The sequence below is a fragment of the Rhipicephalus microplus genome, chromosome 9 (genome assembly GCF_043290135.1).
Source record: "Rhipicephalus microplus isolate Deutch F79 chromosome 9, USDA_Rmic, whole genome shotgun sequence".
Taxonomy (NCBI): Eukaryota; Metazoa; Arthropoda; class Arachnida; order Ixodida; family Ixodidae; genus Rhipicephalus; species Rhipicephalus microplus.
In genome coordinates, this window is record NC_134708.1 from 98,771,309 (window position 1) to 98,797,085 (window position 25,777).

The following is a 25,777-nucleotide window of genomic DNA, read 5'->3' on the forward strand; positions in this document are numbered from 1 at the left end:
ATGGTTGATATGTCACTTTACGGTCAGCCCAACTTTACGACTTTCATGACTTCCATGTCATGAGATCACTTCCATGTCATGGTTATAACGTTTAAACGTTTCATTTACTTTCGTCGTCTAGTCACGTCACCCGATGCTAAATTTGGTATAAGTGAAGCTTGTGAGACGGCCGTGAGCATGTTATGAGCATAGCATGTAGTCATGATGTTCATGACACGCATATCATGATTATCATATTTGGACGTGTTATTTACCTTTGTCGTCTACTCACGTCATGCAATACGAAATTTAGTAATGTGCAGCTAGCGAAACGGCCGCGAGTGCATCATGAGTGCGGCATGTGGTCATGTGGACATGACACGCACCTCATAATTGTTATGTTTGCAGCAGTCACATATCTACGTCATCCATTCGTATCCCATAAGACAAAACTTGGTATGTGTGAAGCTAGCTAAACGGCGGCAAGCGCACGTAACGTTGACGCGCGCGCACGCTGGGTGCAGCGACGCTACGCTAGCAAAACGCGGGCGCGACCAGCGTCTGTCGGCAAGGCCAGGCGGCAACCGGCGCAAAATGCAACATGCTGCATTTCGCACCGATGACGTTACCCGGACAGCACCGCGTCTGCCTAGCTTCGTGACGGAGGGACGCCGGGCGTGCACAAACGCGCATGCGTCAAAGCAACGCAGCGCGGCGCAATCGGCGCCTGGCATAGCATCGCCGGCGTGACGCCACGAAAAGAACGCCGGCACGCACGCGAGCCTGTTCTAATCGAAGTCAATTGGCACCTAGAGTGTGGCATGTAGTCATGTTCTTGCATGACACGCATCTCATAATTATCATGTCTGCACCAGTCACATACCTTTGTCATCCATTCACGTGACGTAATACCAAGTTTGGTATATGTGAACCAAGCGGTACAGCCAAAGTGCATCATGAGTGTGGCATATAGTCATGTTTTTACATGAAATACATGTCTTGATTATCACTTGTACGTGTCATTTACATATGTCATCCATTCACGTCCCGTAATACCAAATTTGCTACATTTGATGCCAGCGAAACGGCCGCGAGCGCATCATGACCATAGCATGTCATGTTGTTCCATGACATGCATCTCATGACTATCATGTTTGCACCAGTCGTATACCTTCGTCATGCATTCATCCCGTAACACCTAATTTTGTGTATGTTAAGCTAGCGAAACGACTGCGAGCGTACCATGAGCGTGGTGTGTAATAATGACTCATTACTTACATGACATGCATGTCATGACTTCCACGTTAGGGTCTGTCACTTGTTTTTGCCATGCAGTAATGTCATACTATGCCAATTTCGCAACATGTCATGTGAACGAAACCACCGCAAGAGCAGCAAGACCATCAAATGTAAATCATGACATTCATGACATACATTCATGATAGTCATGTTATGTGGGTCAATTATGCTCGTCATACAGTGATGTTATGCCATAGCAAATTTGGTATTGATACCATTACCTAAACGGCCAGGACAGTTGAAAGTCATAGGTGGCTAGACAGACAGACAGACAGACAGACAGACAGACAGACAGACAGACAGACAGACAGACGGATAGATAGATAGATAGATAGATAGATAGATAGATATCCCCGAAGTTTGCTAAGTCACCGAAGTTTGCTAAGAAATGCTTCGTATTAAAAAAAAAGCCCGCTTGTAGAGGTAAAAACATCAAATTACGCCAGTTTTCATAAAAAAACTCCCAAGCATTTCCCCGAGGGTGAACATGGTTAAGTGCGAATGCACGGGGTGATGCTATGAGGGGGAGTAAAGTTAAAATCCGTTGGCGACGCTGATATCGGTGTCAGCAACGCGCCTTATATGCAGAGGGTAGCGTTGCCTCCGGGACATCCATCGCACGACCCGCTCTCGACGGGAGACAGAGAGAAGGCGGGCGCGCGAGAGAGAGGGGTGCGCGCGCAGCTGCAGCGAGCGAGGAGAGCGGAGGAGCAAGCGAAAGGGGAGGGGGACTATCAGCGTCGCGTCCGTGGCTTATTCGGTAGAGCGTCGCGCTGCGGCCCGCCAAGTCCTCTTTCTTTTAAAGATAGAGAGAAGACTGCGGACGCCGCCGACGGTGGTGGATGGTTTGGGGTCGCTTATAAAGTGTATTCACACTTAAAAAGAAAAAAAAAACACAGAACGACTTTCAGTAATTTAAAAAGTTTGTTCGGCCGAAGCCAGTGCCCACAGAGATGGGATTAGGTCAGAATGGAACGTGTTGCGCGCGTCTCCGTTCTTGCATGAATAGGCGGATTGTGGCCAGGCTACAGGGGACGACGCATGCCAAAGGGAGCCATCCTGGTAACTAGACCACTGCAACGACACGTCTGATGAAGCTTTGCCAGGCGTGCCGCTATGCCATCATGCAGTTGCTGAAAGGGTGTAAGGGGGACAGGCCTTGATACTCACACCACTGAAGCATTTCGTACAAATGATTAAGCAGCGAAGTGTAACAATGCGGCCCCTATGCTTATAACGCGCTGTGATATATCAAAGAGCCTTCTATTGGAGCTTTGATTTTCTTATGAATATCTATAAGGAATGTGCGCTTGAAGCGTTAGCCTAAAGGATGCTAAGCACACCTAAAAGCTTTTAAGGGTGGTGCTTCATGTTGAAAAAACCTAAGCAGAAGCTACTGCACGTGCGGGGACCCTTTGAGGTTGCGTGTTCTAGCATCCTGGGCACGGATGGATGCAGCCAGTTCCTGAAATCAAAAGGAATTGAAGGTTTTTGCCTTAAAATAGTGTGTTATAAGCAACAGATATCGGTGACCTCGTGCCACGTGAGAAACTCGCTGCTGGTGGACTTACAAAAATGCAGCCCTCGAAGGCCCACTAGTGACAGCTACTTGCATTCATAGTTTTTAATAATTCATGCTCCATTATTTTTTCAGGGACAGTACAATATAGTTCGCAGGAACAGTTACAGTCCCGATGCATGCAGATATTGTCAAACAAATACACAAACCGACAATATAGGTTTTGAGGAGTTAAAGCTCCCCTCCCCCCCCCAAACGTGGAAGGGGGGCTTTGTTAACATTGCTCATACGTACGTAGAGGACAGAACGCCATGATGCTCCAGTTTTTCACGTTTCACGGGCCCTGAGGTGTTGTAAAAATTTCTTTTAAAGATGAAAGTCTCTTTTGGAGACCTTCGAAGGGAAAATTTCGGTCTGTGTGTCCGTCTGTCTGTCTGCACATTTGCCTGTTTGCCCGCCCTTAACGGTACCCTAAACGGCCCCAAAGTGGCCAAATGATACTCCGAATTTCCGACCCCATCCGCAGCACCCCCCAATATCGCTCCAGATTCAGCGTTCACACTTGTGTGATTATCAATTAAAAAGTACTTATTGCGCATATCCGAGGCATCATAACAACACGTCAATATTCTGTATATGCGTCTCTTACGAGGAAAAGGATACTTAAGTAATTTTCAGGACCATAGCGTTTATGACGTTGCGCTGACCAGGCAACGCTTGCTTGAAAAGGCAAGTGTTTCCAGTGCTTTGCTAAGACGACACGGTGGTGGCACCTACCCGTCGCCTTGCGTTTTACACCTTATCACCCCTGAGATGGGCGCGCAGGGCACGCGCGCTTCGTTTTCCAAGATAACTGCCAGATAGCGCTCATGTCTCACGTGTGACGTGACTTTATGCACTCGTTAGCCTCCGCTGCACAAGCGAGGCACTCTAACGCAGCGCCTCTAGAATACCATTCACCGATTTGTTTTTTCGCAGGACATCAAATAAACATCTTGTGTACTCTCTCTAGACTCAAGACTATAGTCTTTCGACGACATTTGCAGTGTACCATGGAAATACGGGGCCAACTCTTTTTTATTAAACATATATGTAAGAGCTCCCTGCAATGAACGTCCATTACTTTTTAGACCCATTACTATAAAACCATGTTTTGAAAGGCAGCTACGATTCACAGTGTGTTCCCTGTTTGCTATAAGGTTTTCAATTTCAGCTACCCCCAAACGTTGTATATACTTACTCGGTTCTCTGTATAGAAACCAGCAAAACAATGAAACAAACCAATAAAGCATGGCATCGCGGTGCCTGTACTTTGCTTGACGATAATTTACGCCACCGACCAGCAAACTCAATGAGCCAGCTTCTCGAAATAACGATGCAAAATAACGATGGCCTTGCGGCATTCCTCAGTGCTTACCAGGCTGCCGATATCGGTGAAGCTGGGCCGGCAGTCAAATCGCGTGACACCCCCTGCACCTGTCTTGATTGCGTGCCACAGGATGTACCTCTCGATGGTCGTTACCGACATATCCAAGAAAATGTGTGTCACGCACCTGTAAAACATCAAGGGCTTAGTCAGGACTCAAAAGGTGTATGATATCAATGATAAGATCGGTACTGATTAAGTGCCTTACATAGCTCTGAACTAGGGGAAAGCGACGTCCAGCTATTGCAAAAAATAAACTGCACATCCATGGATTGAATGATGATGTGTGGGGCGAAGAGTCTGTACGTCCATTCGTACATCCGTCCCTCCGTCCAACCATGAATCCATCTGTCTGTCCATATACTGTCCATATACTGTCTGTCCCTATCCATCATATACTGATAGTGTACAAGTATCCCCATCTAGTGGACATTCCGAGAACTAAACAAGAGGTGGCTACCTACTACATACATGGAGGACGCACGACCCATGGCTTAAAGAGCTTCGCCCCTAAATGTCTATTGTCGGTGGCACATACCCGCTCTCTCGAATATGGCCTACCGAAGGTTACAAAGGGGTATGTGCCACCGGTGGTTACAAACCATAACGGGAGACGAACTGGTGACGCCATAAGGAACCTCGCCCCTGAATCTAGTTTTAAACCCAGGGTTTTTATGCAAACTGTCGAAGCAGGGTTTATCAACCTACCTGCCCTGGTATTGGAAAAACCGACACAATGTTGCCTTACCCGAGACTGCTCAAAGCCAATAAACACGGAAATGAAACAAACGCACACGTTAGATCAGTGTGAGGTGTCGCTGTTCAGCTCGGGCCTTGTCGACTTGGAAACGTTGACTGACCATGTTGATTGTGCGGCTAAGGTCAGTGAGGCTCTCGACTCAGGATGACTGGACAATAATAATGTATTATTTATTGAAGGTGTTCGGCTCTGCTCTATAAGTCATACCCTAAAAAGATTGGATCAGCTGCTTCCTTTTTGAATAGGTTCTCGAGTACAAGCAATATCTGGATAAACGAGGAGTAGAATCTCTCATTGGTCTAGTTGGTCTGCAGTGTTGCTAGAGCAATCAAGACGGCCTGCTCTGACGGGTCGTTGCTATCTGTATAAAGAACGAGTGGCCGTGACAGCAGACAGCCTCTTTAACCCAACCAAGAGGGTATTTGGGTAATTTATTAAGGGTGCGGTAGCGTTTTGTAGCTTGGCTGTGTGTAGGTATCTACGCAAGATACCACATGTGCGGTGGTAAGGGGAGGCCAGAACAAATGTCGCCGAAAGTCATCTGGCTTTTCTGAACCGCGACGTGGTTGGTTGCATTGACACTTTCGTAAAGTGTCAATGTCAATGTCAATGTCAATGTTTACGAAAGTGTCGTGACACTTTCGTAAAGTTGGGACCTTAAGAAAACCTGTCAAATAAGCAGGAGAGAAAAAGAAGCACCGCACTTGGCAAAGTGACTCCTGCCAAAGGAAACTTACTGGTACAGGCCGCTCTACATCTGGTGGCTTATTCTAACTTTTTCTAGGCACGTGACAACGAAATACGGTAAAATGCAGCGACAGCTACAGTAAAATGAATATCGGTTTGTGATATCTCTTGCTGAAATACATATAGTATAAACAGGTTCACAATACCTGTGTTGTCGAAGCAAAATATGGATGAGCAATGAAGCACGAAGCATGTCCCGCAATGCTGGTTTCTGTTCGGGCCACTGGTAGCCCTTGAGCGAGAACTCGCCCCACTTATGCTCTCGCAATTCGATGCAGTTGCGGGCAAGGATGCGGTTCCACAGGTCCAAGTCTGACGTGATCCAGCAGGGCTTAACCTCGGGCTCCCACGTGCAAAAACGTTCGAACCCCTCATGGCTGTCACCACTTCCACAACCGTCGAAATCAGCACCATCGCTCTCTGCGCTCGTGGAGGCAGCTGGAAGCGTTGACGATGGAAAGATTTGAACACATCAAATGGATGGATTCTGAGAAGTAGCTAGTATGGAATATATGAAAAAGTAAGGAGAGGGAGCGAAGGTGAGTTGGTTATTCATGACAAGCAAAACTAAATCACGTCAAATCCACGAAGTTGATGATGATGAGTGGGAAAAGCAGTGGGAGCGTTCGGTGTTACCGTTAATCACCCATGACACTGACCACAACGCACGTAAATGAGTGACAGAGTGGTGTACAGCTGCGTGCAATGTTTATTGGCCGTGAATGGTACAATATGTTGAGTTGTGAATTTTATTTTTCGTTTTTTATTACCGTATTGTCCTCTTGGGTTTAGCGTTAAGCCGGCAAACATGAGGTCTGTGCACATTTCTTTGAGGTTTTTCGTTGTTCCCAGCCGTACTAAAGGCATCGTAGATGTTATCAAGATGACATATATTGCGTAATATTCATTGTCATCAGCGTAATCGTCATGGCGTATAGTGAGTGCATTGCATGTGCTGCGCATGATAGATGAATGGATGCGAAACTTTATTTTAAGTTCTGAGGAGCATGACTCAACCTGCAGCGGGCCGTTCCCACGTTGGGACAGTCAAGCCGTGATGGTAGAAAGACTGTGTGGTCTGGAAGGCACTTGTTTTTCGTTATCGCCATCATCGTCAACGGTGGCTACGGCGTGACAGAGGACAGGCCTCGCTGATCAGCGGCTTCGCAATAAACCAGAGTCGTTCCATGCTTTTCTCGTCAGGAACTCGTGCCGAAGTGTTATAGCAGGACAGAAGCTGCTGCCACAGGGTGACCGCAATCAACGTGGGCTCATCCGTACGTGCGCGCTGCGCTCGGCTGAATGCTGTGCATGTTCGAGGCAGTGGTTTATCTTGCACCAAACCACAATATTTCAATTACCTCCCATACTTGAACTGACATACTATACACTGCAATTCGATATACGCGTCTGAAAATTTACTTTCGCGTAACAAAAAAAAAGATACTGAGGCGGGTATTAGCAGAGAAAGTAGAAGGGGAGGAAGATATCAAAGGTCGCAGCATACCGACGCCATCATTACCTGATCATGGATTGTCATGGTAATAAGCCTTTTTCAACCTGAACTGGTTAAAAAATCGTCCAATCTACTTGATCAGGAAGGAGATCCCCACCACGGTGGTCTAGTGGCCAAGGTACTCAGCTGCTTACCCGCAGATTGCACGAACGAATGTCGGCTGGGGCTGCAGCATTTTCGATGGAGGCGGAAATGCTGTAGGCTCGTGTGCTCAAATTCGGGGGCACGTCAAAGAACCCCAGGTGGTCGAAATTTTGAAAACCTCACCTACGGCGCCTCTCAATCTTACGGTGGTTCTGAAACGTTAGACCACGCATATCAATCAATGAGGAAGGAGAGTATCGACTCATTAGTGGATGTTATCAAGCATAGCCGCGTATTTGAGGCCTTAAAGCTAGGTGGGATTAAGTGAAAGGTTAGTTAATGTAGTGACGGTTGCAAGAAATGAGGACAGCAACAGTGTCAATTTAGACCTTGCGGCTGCTGAAAGGCAAATTGTTAGCGTGGAGCTCGTGCGATGCAACAAAGCCGTGAACGCCGAACAGTTTGGTTGGGCTTTTAATCATGGAATCTCACGAACCCACATCAGCCATTTCGTCGCTGTCGACCATTGACCATAGGTAGAGAGTCATGTCGATCACCTGCGATAGCACCACCATGCCTTTCCGACGACGTGATGCATTAATAACGAGCCTATATGGGTGCAATCACTAATCCGCACTTAGAAAATCAAGTATACTATTCGCAGCGTCCCAAAGCTTATCGCGAAGTCTGCAACGTCGGTCGCCCACCACCTTTCTGCAAGAGTTGTGGTGTCATAAGACAGATCTTTTTTTTTGTCATCTTCGCTGCCAGACTAGCTATGGCTCGCCACCAACTTGGCCGAACTATGACGAAGCCATTAACTAGAATCATTGGCCGGCAGAACATCGTGCGCCAAACACCACAGGCTCGTCACTCAGGAATTCCTTCCGCCATTTCAAGAGGAGAGACCCGCCAGCATAAGACCGTGGGCTTACGTCACCAACCAGTCACCCACACAGTTCACCGTCACCACAGCGCTGTTCAACAACTCTATTACGGTCGAGAAACTAGGCGGTGCAGCCGGAGGAGGTAAGGTCGCCGACCAGTCCTCGGCTCTGCGAACTACCCTGCTTCCTATCATGATTGTCAAAAACATAGTGAGATAGTATGCCTGCAACTTCCTTAGTAGATACTTGTGCTATGATTCCGTCATGAATGTCACATTCAACGAAAGGCTGGGTTGGAAAGTTATGTTCTCCTGAAATAGTGGTGGGACATTTTGTCGTGTCAGAGAAGAGTGCCCTGTTTCCCGTAGTGTTTGTGTGGCAAGTGTTGTATTCGGTGAATGAGATCTTATCTTGGGATTTCTGGCATTTATGACTCTGCGAGAAACACGGTTGTCGAATCTGTCAGATAGCTACAGCCTTGCGCGCACATGCAGAATAAAGCACCATAGCATGACCGAATTGTAAGTGTCAATCATTTACACACGCAGCATTATGTCGATGTAAGTACTTGTATTATCAGCTTCAAAAAACGTGGCTGAATCTTGCTATCAGTGATGAAATTTTTACCTCAGCTAGCATGTACCCCATCTATTGGTTTGACCGCGCTTGGAATAGAGGAGACCGTGCTTCGGTCAGCCTAAGAAAAATAACATTATTTTTCATGAACACTAATTCATGACCTCGAAATAGTTTGCGTATCTTGTACTGTCCCTTCGTCCGAAATTCTGGTAATGTGTTGCTATCGAGTGGCAGATGTCGACTCTTCCTTCAATAATATGCTAGATGACAGTATCAAAAAGGCATCTGAAAATTGCAAACTAGACATAATTTACTCGTTAGGCGACTTTAACTTTTCGCTCTATATTTGGGACACGCTGAGATCATTCTGTCACCCGTCAAATAATTTTCTCACCTAAACTCTAGATTTCAAATTTTTCCAAACTTTTCGGAAACCTGCACGTGGTCTGAACAATCTGGATCTTGTCCTCACTTCCACTCCGGACGCAATACGTAAAACGGATTACTTGTACGGATTCAGTGGCCCTAAATTACTCCAAGTAGATATAAACATACCCCTTCCTGTAGCTGGTTTACGTATAAAATACATTGGGGACTTTAATAAAGGCAATTATTAGCGCATTAGTTGTCAACTAGTGTTCTTTCTCGATAATTTTCTCCTACCCTGTTTTCACAATAGATCTGTCGAAGAGAACTTGCTACTTTTCATAACTCGTTTTTGCACATTAGTTGACAAATACGTCCCACTGGTTACAATTAGCAACGATAGATCAAATGCGTGGTTCACTAAAATTCTGCAGAAAATGCGGAATGAAAGAAATGGCTAAATATAAGTGCAAAGTTATCGGGCAGTTATTCTTGGTTTAAATAAAAAAAAACCTGCATGAGAGCTAACTGCACAGCTTTAAGTAAGGCAAAGGAGAAGTATTATTTTATTGACTTACCCACACTACTAAAAAAATGTGAAATTTCAGAAAGTCACAAATGCCACACGAAAAACCATGGCATCTCATTACACGATTGTAACAACGTTCTTATTTCAGCTAGCCAATGTCCTACAGCATTTAATTTTCTTTTCATTTCTGTATTCACGAAAGGGAACAGTACCTACATACCCAACATAGCGGAGCTTCATCACCAATTCATGAAACCAATAGACACCCAATTAGACGGTATAATTACAAGCATAAAGACTCAAGTTATCTTCCTAATGCGGTATATATAGAATCTGTTCGAAGGCGTTAAAAACACAGTAATTCACATATTTCGGCTGTATATTGAAATTGGCATGATACCATCTGACTGGAAGCTGGCGTAGATAATACAAATATTCAAAAGTGGAAAATAAACATTACGTAAACTTTACTATCATATTTTGTTTACTTCTATTGGTTTTAAAATGCTAGAACAATTCATGGCTTCGAATATTTACAGACATCAAGGATCCAATCACTCCTTTTTTAAAAAAATCAGTACGGCTACTGAAAGGGCTTTTCGTGTGAGACTGAGTTGTTTGAATAAACCACAGAACTTGCTGCAAATACCGGCAATAATTATCAAACCGACTGCATGTTGCTGTACGATTTGAAGGCTTTTGATTGGGTCGCACACTGTCGCCCGATATTGAAACTTCTCGCTTTGAACTTAAGCTCCCGTACGCAATCATGACTTCGCAATTTGATGCTAATCGTCGGCAGTACACAACTGTAAACAATTTCTCTTCTTCCCTAAGTTACGATTTTTCAGATGTACCGCAAGGCAGCGTACTCGCATCATTACTTTTCCTCATATTCATCAGTGATCTTTCGCAACATGTCTCTTCATGTATCAGGGTATTTGCTGATGGCAGCAGTATTTACCGTCAAATCGAGAACTTCAAAGATCACCTGTCACTCGAAAATGACCCAAATGGTTGTTGTAGTTTATGGCTCGTGGCTCTAAATGTCTTAAAATGTAAAGTAATGTCATTTACAGGGAAGTACAGCAGATCCAAATTTTCATACACCATTAATCAGTACATTCTATCGAATGCAGCCCAGTATCTGTACTTGGGGGTTATAGCGACAGCTAATCTATTGTTGTTCGATCACATTAGAGGAATCTCTGCCAAGGCTTCCAGATCACTAGGATTCTTGAGAAGTAACCTGAAAGCTATACACTGTCAAGCGTTCGCAAACTATGTTACTTGACTATGGTTCGCCCTCAACTATAATATGCCTGTTCTATTTGGTATCCCCATCAAAAATGCCTATTTGATAAATTGGAAAGAATTCAAAATAGAGAAAGCTGCTTCATTGCCAATAACTAGTGTCCTTACTCCAGAATATCGCATAGAAAAGAGGAACTCTCACTTCCACCCTTGAGCATTCATCGCGAGATTGCCTTGATGACATTCTTTTATGAAATTACCCACTCCTCCCGAATCACCATTACTGGTCGGCAGAAACACTATCTAACATCATGTAGACCACGCAATCATCTTGGCTACTCCCGTAATACGGCTCAACAAACTCATTCAATAAGTCCGAACTCCCACGTGCCATTATTTTCAGGAATGGTTTGCCTGACGAAGTTGTTGCTGCGACAAACCATGATAGATTCCGTCGTTTGTTGTCAAGCCAGTTCTCGAACTTCAGCGAGTAGATACCTCATCGTAGCGCAAAGATGAATTTCTAGATCTTTTCGCCCGACAATGTCATCGTTGTAAATTTCTGATATGTTACATTAGACAAGCTGGTTCTGTCTGATAGACATGTCGCTTTACGTCTGCTTTCTCTTTATTGACGCAGGAACTGCACCCCGCTGTATATCGCCACAACGAATTGTATTGTTTTCTCATTTTTCATGGTTTTACACCTCATTTTGTCCATTTCCTAAACCGCGAACTCGCTGCTAAGATTGCCGAAGCTATGTACGCGAAGACTGTGCCTTATAACCGCTCCGTTGCTCGTGCCCAAAAAACGCACATTTTCGTTAACTGTTGGCATGCGTGCGTCTTTCTACACTAATAATTTCTATTCAACGTAATGTTTTGCAATTTCTTTTTTTCTTTTGTACTTTTTTCAATCTGATGCAAATATGTACATTTAACTTGTGTATTGCCCCTCGTACTAAACATTCATGTGGGGCCTGTAGGGTACTTTGAAGTAAAAATAATTTACTGCGGTGCACTCACGATGTGATTATAAGGATTTTATGCACAGGCGAAAAAACTCTGAACAGCGCGCTTCTGTCTACTATTGCCGAGACATGTTTACCAGAAAAAAAAACTTTTTTGGTCTTTAACGACTCCCTCATAGCGCCATGGTCTCTATGACGTGTTTTCGCTAATGCATCTACTGCAGGCCTTTCATCGTTTGACACGCAAATTCAGCCACTCGCGACGGCCTGCGTGAAGAAAAATGTGATTGTGCCAACTTCTCTCGTGACAGTTGTTAATGGCACCTCAATCTTACGGATTTTCGATTGTTCCTCGGTGCCTGCTGTTCACGGTGATTGAGTTCGACGAAGCCATAAGTGACTTCGTCGAACTGGATCACCGTTTCAAGCGAGGAGCAACAGTATCGAACAGATGACCGAATGAAGCAGTGATGACGAAAAGGTCCTAATAATAATCAAGAAATCGCGGCTCCAACATGAACGCCACGCCGTTTCACGAGTGCTTCTGACACATCTTTCGGTGTTCGATTTCACAGAAGGTGACACGGAGCCTTCACCACCGCATGACACGCAGACTTCACCATCGTCGTGCTCATCACAGAGTTGACGCCGAATGTGCAGATCCCATTCGACAATAAGCTTAACACGTGTCTTCGACAAAAATCATGGAGTTTCCTAAAATACACTAGAGAGAACTCCAGCGCTAGTTTCTAAGGGAGCTGCAACGCACGGCGCTTCAGCGAGCATGGGAATGATAGGTAGTACACGTATTTGTCTAATCCTTGTACTTCTGGCCTGCCTCTGGCTACGTTGTGTTTGTGAGGCTTGGAGCAGTTTTCTCACGAAACACGAATCAGCAAAGGTTCAGTTGTTGCGTTTCACAACGTTATTCTTTTAAGCTTACCATTTCGAATCGTGTCATGAAGTTCAAAAAGTTTGTTCTTTCCTTCAAAACAAAACTTAAACCAGCAATAGACTAAGCCGCAAGTACGATTTGCCGCCCACAAGTATGAAGACTAGGCAAAGTAGTGGACTACCCATCATCCCAACGGCCACTGAACGATCGCAGCGCCAGTGTCCCCTCAAGTTATTTTAGGAGACTCAATGACAAAAATGACCATAATAGCCAAACAGCTGATCGAAATGTTACGGAAAGGCGTTGTCCAAAAGTATGTCTAGTCCGGGGGCAGCGCGTATGATCATGGAAAAGAAAAAGGAAGGGTCATGGTGATTTTGTGTTGACTACAGAAAACTAAACGCCGTCACCAAAAAGGATGTGTGTCCGCTTCCTTGTAGTAGGGACGTCAGTGATTGCCAGCATTTTGATGCCTACTTTTTGTCAGTGAACTTGATTGATATGTATCAATTAACGCCACAAAACTAATATATGATTATGAGAGATGCCATAATGAAAGGATTTCAAAATTTCAACCACTTGGGTTTTTTAACATGCCCCAAAATCTGAGCACACGGGTCTTTAGCATTTTCGCCTTCATCGAAAATGCAGCCACCGCAGCCGGGATATGAACCGGTGACCTAGGGGTCAGCAACCGAATACATTAGTCGTGATACCACCACAGTTGGGCTTTGTCACTTGAATTGTAATCAAGGTATTAGCGGATACTCATGCGACCCAACGACAAAGAAAAAAAACAGTCTTCGTGACACCTGACTGCCTTTGAAATTAAATGGCGCATGACTATTAGGTCCTTACAATGCGCCAGCAACGTTTGAATGATTTAGGCACAGACCACTTCAAGAATTTAAATGAGAAATTTGTGCTACTTAGAGGATGTGGAGATTTTCGGCAGCACTCCGAAAGAGCATAACAGACGTCTCAGTCCTGCTTTGGATTGTGTAGCAAAGGTCAGCTTGATTCAAAACTTTAAGAAAAGTCGCTTCGACTAACCGGAGACATTAGCGCTTGGACATCTCGTTCATAAAAGCAGCGTGATGCGAGACCCAATAATGCCTTCACCTCCCCCGAAGGCAATCGTGAAGATATGCGATTGGATTTCTTGTGCCGAAAGAGGGTGCCAATGCCGTTAGAAATTCCCCTTCACCGACTACTGCCATCGCCTTGAGAGGGGCCCAGCCAGCAAACTGTTGAAAGTGAGAAGCAAGTGGATGGGAGAGTGGGGTGCCAGCATTCTCAGCTTGGCGTTGGCAGTGTGGTAGCTTGGGCTAGTTGGTATGACAGGACGATAGTTAAAGCGGAAGGACAGAACGACTACAAATAGGACAAAAAGGAGACGAGTGCTGAAGCGTTGGATTTTCACAGCGGCGTCTCGAGCACATGTTCTTGAGAGGCACTCAACCAGGGTACCGTCGAGAGTGAGGCGCGAGCGAATGGGAGTTTGGGGCACAGAGAGGAGAGAGAATGAATGGCGACAGAAGGAGAAGCAAAGTACTGCACCTACCCTCTCCCAAACTGGTTCGCACCCCTTACTCCAGTTGCTAGAGGCGAGGATCAGCGTGCGCACGGCTATGGGAGGGGGAGTGAGAGTGGAGAGATGACTCCTGTCGGCGCGCGGACACCGTCGGATGCTTGACACAGCCACTCTAAGAAATGCATTCCCAATAAAAATGCGCCCATATTCCCAAAGGTAATCGCGAGGAAATGTGTATATATTTCTTGCGCCCAGAGAGGGTATCCTTTGCTGTCAGACATTCGCCTTCACTGACTACAGCCATCGCCTTGAGAGGCTCCCAGCCAGTGAACGGTCGAGAATGAGGAGTGAGCCAACGGGAGACTGGGGCGACAGCGTTCTCGGCTCGGCGTGGACGTTTCACAGCGGCGTCTCTTGCCCACATTCCGGATGGTCTTGAGAGGCGCCCGGCCAGCGAACGGTCGACAGTGAGGCGTGAGGGGACGGTAGAGTGGGGCGCTGGGAGGAGAAAGAGTGAACGGCGAGCGAAGGAGTGGCGAAGCACTGCACCTAACCTGTCCAGCATTCTCTCGCACCAGATGCTCCGGTTTCTTGGGGTGGGGATAAGCGCGCGCACCCACAGCTCTTGCCACGAGAGAGGGTGTGGAAGGAGAGAAGTAAACCCTGCCGGCACGCGAACACCAACGCGGACAACGCCGGATGCCTGGCATAGCCCGTATAAAAATGTACTCATATTTAAAACTGAGGACATGAAGACTTTCGAATCAACAAAACTGGTGCGGGAACCGAGGAACTTTTCAGGAATATGCTCATATATTCGTCGTTTCGGTCAGAGGTTCGCCCACTTGGTACTCAGAAAATATGTCTTCTCCGAAAGGACATCCCTTTCAAATAGACTTTGCTTGGCTTGCGACGATGCTTTCCACCAGCTAAGGTTTTTACGAACGTCGGGGCCCACACTGCGTCACTTTGATTCGTTCTTGCCGACGGAAGTGCTTCCTGATGCTAGCGGCATCAGCATCGATGACGTACTAGTGCAGCGTCATAAATGCGCAGAGCACGTAGTAGCTTATGTCAGTGGCTCTTAACAAGGCTGGGCGAAACTATAACGTGACGTAACAAGAATGCTTGGCCACGGCTTTGGTGGTACGCAAGCTTAGACGTTATGTCTATGAAAGTACGTTCACTATCGTCACCGACCACCATGCATTATGCTGGCGGGGGAATCTCAATCAGCCGTTTCGATGCCGCCAAGTTTCGATGCCGCCACGCAGATGCAGATGCTCTCGCGCCTTCCTCTGAAGGCAGCTGAGAGTTATGATGACAATTTCGACGGCTGTTCTGCCTCCATGTCTTCCACATTCGCCGTCTTAATTACTTTCAAGAAAAAAAAACACACTGATGTTAGTTGGGAGCCATTATTTTTAGTGGCATCACGTTCTGGAGCCACCGGCCGCTTTTGTGTCTGTGACAGCCTTTATTCTGGTACTGTCCGGATACCAATGATTCGGATAAAGGCGCACGATTATTTCGATCGTAACACCGTCTACATACGAGAGATACGAAAAGCCATGCCTGACGATGTGACAGCTGGTCATCTCGGGTTCATCAGAACACTGAATAGGACACGAGAGGGCTTTTACTGGCCCAGAAGGCGAAACGACAAAGTACTAAGTCGCAAGTTCTTAACAATGTCAACAATACAATTGCCCTTTGATTCCTTCACTGGGTCTTCTCGAATCCCTGCCACCACCTCATTTACCATTTGGATAAGTTCGTATCGATATGGTGGGTGATTTGTACGTAGGTGATTTGTACGCTCAAGCAGAACTAACAACAATTGATAGGTGATAACATGCTTCGACCACCTGACTCTATACACAGAAACTGTCGCAATACAACCCTCAACAGCTGCGTGCAGGAGCATGTTTTTGCTTAGATTCATCATTCTTCCACATTGTCTTCCCAGAGTGATCATTAGTAGTCGTGGTGATGAAATCGTAACGGATGTCGTCGGAGAAGCGGTTCATCTGTGCAATTCGCAGTTCCGACATTCGTCGCCTTATCACTCTCAGCACGAATAGGCTGGTATAACGTACGAACAGAACTCTTGACTAACATGTTGACCATGAACGTATCACCCGACCACAATTACTGAGATGATGATCTCTTCGTAATTTATGCGTATAACACTGTGAAACGTCAAACAACCGATCGACACTATCCTACGGTTACACTTCCATTGTGACTACTCCTTCACAAATACGCTCTGTCTAGCTGAATCTCGGCTATTGTTCGTCCTCGTGCTGTGCATCGCAACATTGATCGTAGGAACGCTATGACAGCCGCCGCAGTCTGTCACATACTGAAAAGGAGGCTCTGCAGTTGGACTCAGCAACGTAAACAGGGTGGACCCTATAGACCATGTCCTTCAGAGTGTTCGCAGTACATGGGCTGTAACTAATTTTCTTGCTGAAGTTTCCAGTTATTATACATGAAATAACCTATACTGCAGATTGCTGCATGTCAGGAGCCTTCTTCAAGGCTAAGATGGCGGTAGTAAGTGCAAATATTTAGCTATAATATGAGGCCTGAACGGACAATCCTAGGAATATATTTTATATTATGGTCAGTATTATTTAAATTACAGCTGAATCCAGCGCGTATAGTACAGGCGAAACGCAGCAACATTGTTGTAGTATAGTAAGTTGTGATTGCTTCACATTCAGTCGCGAATGTTTATGTTTGCGATGACGTACGTGTTCAAGCAAAAATGAAGTCAAACACGAACTGCAACCGCTGGTGTTGAAAACTGCCTGTGGCAATGAGCAAGTCGGTGTTGCTACCAGTGAGGTTACATTACATATGATCGGCTTGTAAAACATATGATTGTAATGAAAATTGCATCACCATACAATTACATTAACTGACCTTTGCACCAGACAACGTTTTTCGTAGCAGCAAGTGGTTGCTGCTTTGACGGAGGCTGTATGTAGCCAGAACAATTAAAGCCAAACCGTTGTTCAAATTGGTTCAATTGAGTAGAACTGAGGCGAAGTTCTACGTTAAACCTGTCTATTGCACACCTAAAAAAAGCCCACAACCTCCTTCAAACCAGCATTCACACCATTAAACAACACGAATAAATGGAATCCTGGATCGGTGAAAAATGGACCCCTTTCGGAGGGCATCAACACCAAAAAAGACATTGAACTCTTCAGCGGTACAATTTTTTCTGTGTCTCTATGTTACTTGAGTATGTTATTTGAGTAACACACGTTTTAAGTATTACCATCGAAGATTGACCCTTCGAAAAACACCGCTGAGGCCAGTGACGGCAGGGCAGCGTTTCGTATTCACTGGTACCTCATATTCACACAGGACCACGGCTTTAGTTTAGTACTCAATGAGATAAGGACTGAAATTCTTACCAGATTTGACACCCCGTTTTTTCGAAGCTCCGGAGGAAGGGGACGGTGATGTGGAAGGCTTGGAGGAAGACTTCGGCTTCCTGACATCCAATGAACGCCGGAATTCTCTGAAGATCGCAGTGACATCGTTAACATTTGGCCGGTTGATTGCGCACAGGCTTTGTAAGAGCGCTGCATAGTCCAGAGTCAAGATGCTGATTTCTGCGCTCTGCTTTGGTGCGGACGCCATGTCTCTGAAAGAAAATGAATAAATCAGTAGGTGGACAACATGTTTCAAGGCGGCTGCAGTACTTGGCTCTGAGTGATGCTTTGCGTTTTTTGTCATCAAACCAAAGCCGAGTAATGTTTCATATTGTGCTTTCCCATTTCAATTCAGGAGTGGAGGAGGAGGAAAGTTTAAGCAGAAAGACAGGGAGGTTATCCAGTTCCTAGACCGGCTGGCTACCCTGTGCTGGAGAAAGGGGTGAGGGGAATAAAAGATGACAGAACAAAATGTCGCAAAGAGAGAGAGAGAGAGAGAAAATAGTGACAGAGGAAAGGCAACATCACAGAAAATAAAACACTAAGGTCTGTCTCTGAGGCCAGTTGTTCGCAAAAAGCAAAGCAATGCTTTCAAAGCCTTTTGGGCTGAGTATGAGCTCTGCCAATGACCCAGAATTATCTTCTAGGATTGGATTATGATGGAACACATTACTATTACCTCAGGTAATGTAACTGCTGCCTGCTCCTGACAGAAGTGCTTTTAAAGAAATACGTCTTTTTATCGGGCGCTTTATGTCTCGAAACACACTCTGAATATGTGGAAAGCCATGTTATCGAGCTCTGAGCATTTAGATTTAATGTTTTTTGCTTGCTCGTATGTCACACTGTACACAGTGTTGTGGCATTTCACCTGCATGAACAAGGAGACACCGCAGCCTGGATCAAACCTGTGACTTTCGGGTCAGCAGCCAAGGCCCTGAACTACTGCACACCCATAGTGGAGAGGCATATTTTAACTGTAAGCACTGCTTCGGTACAGAAACAGATGTTAGGTTCTTTTGTAATCTTTAGTTGATATAAGCATCAAAAGTAAACCAGGAAAAGTTCTTGGTCACGCAAAGTGACGCCATCTCGCTAAAGATGAAGCATAAACCACAAGTCGCGATACACGCTGAAAGATGGTGTTGAAAACTACACAGAGCAGCTACGTCTTAACGCATGCGTGTATCCTAACATGTGTGCATCTGGATTTGTAACGCCAGTGATCGCTATGACAAAGCAACGTTCAGTTTTGGGTGCGCATATGAGCTGCTTCTAATCGTAATCACCGTTTGGACAGACATTTGTGGTATCACGGCAACCTCGTTCCTATACAGCACTTGCAGAAGGAAGGACTGCTGGTTTTGTCCGATGAAAAAAAAAAACTAGTTGTGCTTTCTGTCAGCTGTTTACACCGGGCTGCAGTTCACTATATGAGCCAAAGAGATTTTATCTGGCAAAGCGTTTCATCTGAGCAAAAACACGGAATGAGAAAGCGCTTGGTCCTAGCTGCATGTTTGCTGACTGAGCACTTTCCAATAATAACATTGCTGCGGATTTTATGCAGCCGCCCATTTCGGGAACGTGTTCAATGGGTATTCAGACTAGTTGTACTGTTTCGATTATATTTCTGTTTCTTCCGTTTCAAAACACACCTGCGTCTTGTCTTTTGTGACGAGACACAAGGTAGAGAAGTATTCTTCTTAATCATGGTGTCGCTGAAGAAACGTTACGGTGGCGCGTACTCTCTGCATTGTCTGATGGGCGGTCAGCATCTGCTGGCTGAAGTACTGGGGTGACTTGATAGTATGAAGAACTAATCGCGAAATTTCCAGAAATGAATCACCCAGCACAGTAAGTGCGTCCCGACAGTTTTGTATATTTGGTAGATTCAGTCTCTGAATAGAATAGTCGGGTACCACACCCTCCTATATCGTTTTCTGGCATCGTGAACGTCTGTGCTTGCTGCTTCGAATTCGCTAAACAAATGCCGTACCTTACTGTCACACATAAAAGTTGTGCCACGCGCGTTTCTCCTTCGTCGATGAATTTCAGCTGCCTGAGCCCCCGAGCAAGCAGAAAGGAAAGTACAACACGCAATTCGCACTTGGCCGTGGATAATTGTAAATATGATAGATATTGCGCAATTAACTTGCGCTTACCTATCTAAGGTTTTCACCGTGGGTTTTAAACAGTGACGATTCACGTCATCAAAGAAGAAAAAAAAAGAAAGAAGAAACCAGTAATAGTGTTTTCGTGACACATTTAGCATATCGTCAGAATCAAGATGCGACCGACAGATGGAAACAAGTGGTGGGATAATCGGGGTGAACAATAGAAGAGCTTTAGACAGGCTGATAGACGTTTCAATAGGGGAATCTTTTTCACAGGCGTTAGACCATCCTATCCAAACATCGATAGGTCAGTCTGAGGCCTTCCACTGTTCACCTTGATTATGCCATTTCACATATCATGTATATTTTGGGCTCTTCCAAGTTAGACAAAAAAGATCATGACAGCGCGTTTCGGCAACCCTAAATATTCCAAGCACATCTAACAATGTCACACCTTCTGAATATAAAATTTGTGAATACTTTTGGTACCCGTACTTTTGTCACATAGTTTTCATGTCTACACACATAACTTTTCACGCTATTGATGAGTGTATGTTAATCATTGAGTGAGAATAAATTAGACGATGTTCTTATGCTTCTTCGTTCTTGCTTTGGTGTTTTAAGCGTTTAAAGCTTTCACTTACGATGCAGCACCAGTTCAGCAAAACGTACTGAGGCACATGTTAATCACGTAATGAAAAGCCCGAGTATAACTGAATGCACGCGATGATGCTTACGATTATGTTGATTGCTCAACCGTGCTTTAAAAAAAGGACACTGCAGATAATTGACAATAACGCAAGGAAGCTTTCGAGGTGACAGCCAGGCAAAAAAGCGAAAGGCCGGTACTGAGCTGATTACGGTGTATGCATGTAGAAAAAGTTATACAAAAAGAGAACACTTGGACAGGGCGTGCATTGAATTTATCCAGGTTTTTTATTGCATTATTTTTTATCCCATAGTGTGTTATTTCTTCCGTGGTAAGGTAATTCTCGGGTTTCTTACGCCATGTGCACGATTTAATTCAGAGGCACGCTTTAGCGATAATTGGTGGAAGAAATGGGGAGCTCTCCAACTTCATGTAATTACTGTCATGCCTAGAGTGTTGCGTCATTGCAGTTCCCCAAGAAGTACATTCATTTGGTTCGTGCCACGTTTCCGCGCTACGTATAGATACCAAGCCGTGGCCTAAACGACCTTGCCACAACACTTAACATGCGCGAAAGTAAAATTACTTGCAAACACAAACAACTTCAGTCACATTACTGCTCTCTGGCTTCATGGGACCATGCGCAACACGCTGTTCTCACACCTTATGTGATATTTTTCATAGTTGTTTGAGGGATTGATATGTGGGGTTTAACGTCCCGAAACCACCATATGATTATGAGAGACGCCATAGTGGAGGGCTCCGGAAATTTCGACCACCTGGGGTTCTTTAACGTGCACCAAAATTCGAGCACACGGGCCTACAACATTTCCGCGTCTATCGGAAATGCAGCCGCCGCAGCCGAGATTCGAACCCCCGACCTGCGGGTCAGTAGACGAGTACCTTAGCCACTAGACCACCGCGGCGGGGCAAATTTTTTTCTTAGATTATTTTAGTGTTAAAAAGTGTATTATGTGAAATCTTGTTTTTTTGTTGTATTAGCGATATGAAGGTGTGCGTGTTAACGTAACTGTATATATGCGTGGTTTTAAATTTAACAGTGTCAATGAATACTGTCGTGTACACTCCGTGTATATTGCTTTTCGGAAACTCTCTTTTACGAATATATTACAGTTGTTTTGAAATAACTAGTTGTGAATTCATTTTTGACTTATTATGTATTGTGCATGTTATATACTGTACTTGCATGTTGTTTATCTGTAATCATTTTCGCCCTATTGCCTTGTGTGTGTTCAACTCAACAGGGCCTTCGTAAAATCGTTCTCATGGCTTTTAGCCATAGTTACTTTGAAGTTTCATGCTGTGATGAAAAAAATTGAATTTAGAAATTGATTTTAAACACAATTACGCGAGATTTACTACCCGATAATTAACTACAGACCCCTAATTATCAATAAGTTTCAGTTTTGGGTTGAGAGAGCTTCAAAAAATGGGTGCAACTGTCGCCACCTTCCGTGTTTGAACACACGTGTCTTTCAGAATAGCGGCTAGCTTTCTGCGAACAAACGCAGAAAGCGAAACTTTCGTGCGATAAGAAGCACGCCAGGCCAGTTCTGCGTTTCATGGAGGGCTTTATTGACTTAATTCCGTTGAACTGTGGCAAGGTGTACATAGGCCGCCCCGCCGCGGTGGTCTAGTGGCTAAAGTACTCGGCTGCTGACCCGCAGGTTGCGGGATGGAATCCCGGCTGCGGTGGCTGCATTTCCGATGGAGGCGGAAATGTTGTAGGCCCGTTTGCTCAGATTTGGGCGCACGTTAAAGAAGCCCGGGTGGTCGAAATTTCCGGAGCCCTCCACTACGGCGTCTCTCATAATCATATGGTGGTTTTGGGACGTTAAACCCCACATATCAATCAAGGTGTACATAGGCGAAACAGGATGCTGTGGTAATGATCGCCTTATAGAGCTTATCTTATCAATTAAGAATGGCTTGGGTTCGCACAAGCCGTTACATTGTGCTTCGTGCGGCTGCACACCACATTTTCGAGAGGCACGTGTGTTAAGACGAAGCAGATATACGTTAACACGTCAAGTATTGGAGGCATACCAAACACAAAGGAAGGGAAACGAATGAGTCATTGTTTTGTGAGTTACTTTGTAAAAGAAGAAATACCTGTTTCTAGATTGCACTGTACGTTGGTTTTCTTGTGTTTGAGTTTTGGCGTGTGCAAAGTGATAGTCGCTTGTGCCGCGCCTTCTCTATGTGCGCATACTTGAAGCATGTATATTTGGTTGATGCGAGGAAAACAAATGAGCTGAAAGTCTGACGCTTTATTCTGTCTCCTTCTTTCTTTGCTAATATCTGTTGCGTCACCATAATTTTATTAAGCTTTGCATTGTCACATTTACTGAGGAGAAAAACATTTACAGCGCAGGAACGCTGCTTCCGGCCGCTAACGAGTCAGGCTGTAGTATACCAAGTGCACACCGTCAGCGTGGTGCTGCAAGGCTGGTGCGCATTCACACGCCAATGAAATTGGATCCCCGGTGCGCACCTTGAATCACTCTCACTCCGCGAGCTCAGACGACTCATTCGGGGCGGTTTGGCGATGCCGCATGTATGCTGTGCAATAGTGCAATAAATATAAGATTCAGCTAAGCGATTGCATCCTGTGTGCGATAATAGACATGATAAGCATCTGCACAACAGCAAAGATCAATTATTTCATGTTTTTTGTTATGACAAAAACAAAAATCAGCAGCCACACGCCTGTCTCTGTACAACAATAAAATAACACCCGGATAATTTTCTTGGTTCGCCCCTAGCAACAAATACTGCGGCCATTCGGCGACGGAAGAACGTGGCACCCTTTCCTAATCTTCCTGAATGCCCACCCAAAGTTTATGTAGAGTACGCGTCGGTCTGCCACTTCGACCGGCTTGCGAAAGCACGCGAGCCTTGCAGCGCCACACTGATGGTGTGCACATGGTTAAGTACAGGCTAACTGGGTAATGACCAAAAGCAGCAATCCTGCTTTGCAGATGTTCTCCCTCTCACTTTATACCACAGGAGAACACCTTGATTTCACGAGGACCCGCAAGCGGCGCTACACATACACCGGTGGTCCCGCAGTTCGAGTTTCGTATTTCAATCCGGGTACTGTACAAGCGACAAGCGCGCACCAGATTTGAAAATAAATTTCAGAATACTGACAGCAAACACACAGGATTCAAACTTATTACCACTGAGTCAGCATGAGCGCCCACTAATTACTGCGCCACACTGCGCCCCCGCTTACATGTAATATATTTAGCGTGTCGGCTGTGCTTATCAATTTGAACCTTACACCGTAATTGACGATGACGGTAAAAATGCAGCCGCTGTGTCCACAACGTTATTAGAAATCGGGGGTCCGACCCCTATAAGACCCAAACACAGGTTTGCCTTCTATTTGGGTGATATTGTGCTCGCAACAATACCCGTGGAAAATGCACAGAAAAGAAGTCTTATGGACGCAAACCGCTTTGGGGCACCAGCATGAAATAAGGTCTGTGCGACAGGGGTCCCTGAAATGGCGTCTTTCAAAAGGGTCTGCATACCCAGTAGGAGACAGAATGAGCAAGTGGCGCATGTGGATGGTCGGTAACCCAAGACCTCGTTCAAAAACTAGAGGCACTCAATTTTATTGATGTTTAATAACTATACGAAATACGATCAAACTGGTACTGAACGGGGGAAGCTCACCGTTGCTCTTCACGCTCGACGTGGCCGTTGTGGCTGCAGAGGTGCGCCGCTACTATTGTCTCCACATAATGGAACGAAAAGGTGCTGCCGCTGATCCAACGAGTCTAAGATGATTGAATGCTACAGACATGGGGCTGTAGGCATCACTGACGACTTGGCCATGCAGTTCTTTTTTGCCGCCTTTCGCATTCGATGGTAAATATAAAACGTGACCCAGGACAGTTAGATAATAGGTTTCGATAATGTTCGTCTGTCATGCACAGTCAGCGTATCTTTACTGTGATAAATTTTTACTTCGATTGCTCTGTTAACTCCAACATAAGAAAATAAGAAACGTGTCCAGTCGCATAAAATGAAAGGACAGGTTTGCAGAGTATGGGTTTGCGCGATTTCATAAGCCCATGCGGGGAATGTCGCGATTACAAGCTCGATAGTGTGACGATCGAACTTTCTTCTCGTACAAGTAAACTTATCGCAGCTACGTGAACTTGCATTGGAATAATAGTGGCACGTGTGTTGTCGGACAGCGCATGAATATTGTCGGCCCTGATGTATGACATGTGTATGTTTTGCTATTTTATGGCGTTGACTCTGGTGGAAGAAGTTGCCGGTGCTGCCATTGAGACGCCAAACTGTTAGTCACGTCAAAATAGCCAGAACATGCACATTCATCAGATATTAACCTGAGACATCTTCTTTTTCTTTTTAGTCGAGGCGGAGTCACTTTCTGCACAGGTAGAGTCACTGTATGTGCTACCTTCCGGTAAGGTAGAATATACAGTAGTTCCAGATGACTTCAGCTTCACCCGCCATCTTTCGATAGCTTCTGACGTGGTTTAGAACGGCATCCAGGATTAGAGATTGAGTTCGACGTTATGTTGCCAGTAATCAAAGGGTGTCTCGTGCCATTAGAGGTGACGCATGAGCTTCCACAGAACGGCGCCACGAGCTTCTTGGACCTTCGGTTGTCGCTGTGTGGGATGAATCATGTTGGCATTATGAACCACGACCATGTGATACTATACTCCCATACCACCCAGAGCATTCAAAACTAGTGAAAAGAGGGCTTGACACGCTTTTCTTTAAGACTGCCCTGAAGAAGTTGTGCCACCATATGGTCCAATTCAGTTTCTAACAGCCACGAAAAAGGCTGCTGGATGCAGGGCTTTTTTCCTCTGTCGCTAGTTTTAGTGGCTGATTGTATATTGAAGGACGGCAAAGACGAAGCCCGTCCGGTTGCGAAAACAATTCAGCAAGGAAATCGCACAAGCATAATACCTCACGTGCACGTGGTTTCCCATAATTTGAAAAAGGAAAGAAAGTCACAGATTTGCTGCAAAGGTGAAGCAATGAACGCAATAGCAACAAATTGGTAGCTCACCCGCAGAATTCAAAGCAGATCGAAACGTGCCCTGCGTTTCTCACGCGCATATGACGCACGAATTGTACTTATAGGTACAGATGCGCGAATACGGGTCTCAGTTGTTACTTCGCTGTGTCTGAAAAAGTCAC

General features: G+C 45.3%; 1 protein-coding gene across 1 annotated transcript in view; it reads right to left on the reverse strand.

The window, feature by feature from the left end:
* The window catches only part of LOC119164681 (uncharacterized), a 42,288-nt gene extending 17,850 nt beyond the window's left edge, over positions 1 to 24,438 (reverse strand). The window contains exons 1-4 of the mRNA XM_075872910.1: positions 24,266 to 24,438; positions 17,777 to 18,009; positions 5,877 to 6,168; positions 4,215 to 4,350 (exon numbers count right to left, since the gene is read on the reverse strand). Of these exons, the coding sequence (XP_075729025.1) occupies positions 4,215 to 4,350; positions 5,877 to 6,168; positions 17,777 to 18,005 (657 nt within the window). The 5' untranslated portion in view covers positions 18,006 to 18,009; positions 24,266 to 24,438. The remainder of the gene's footprint in view (positions 1 to 4,214; positions 4,351 to 5,876; positions 6,169 to 17,776; positions 18,010 to 24,265) is intronic.
* Between the last annotated feature and the right edge of the window lie 1,339 nt (positions 24,439 to 25,777).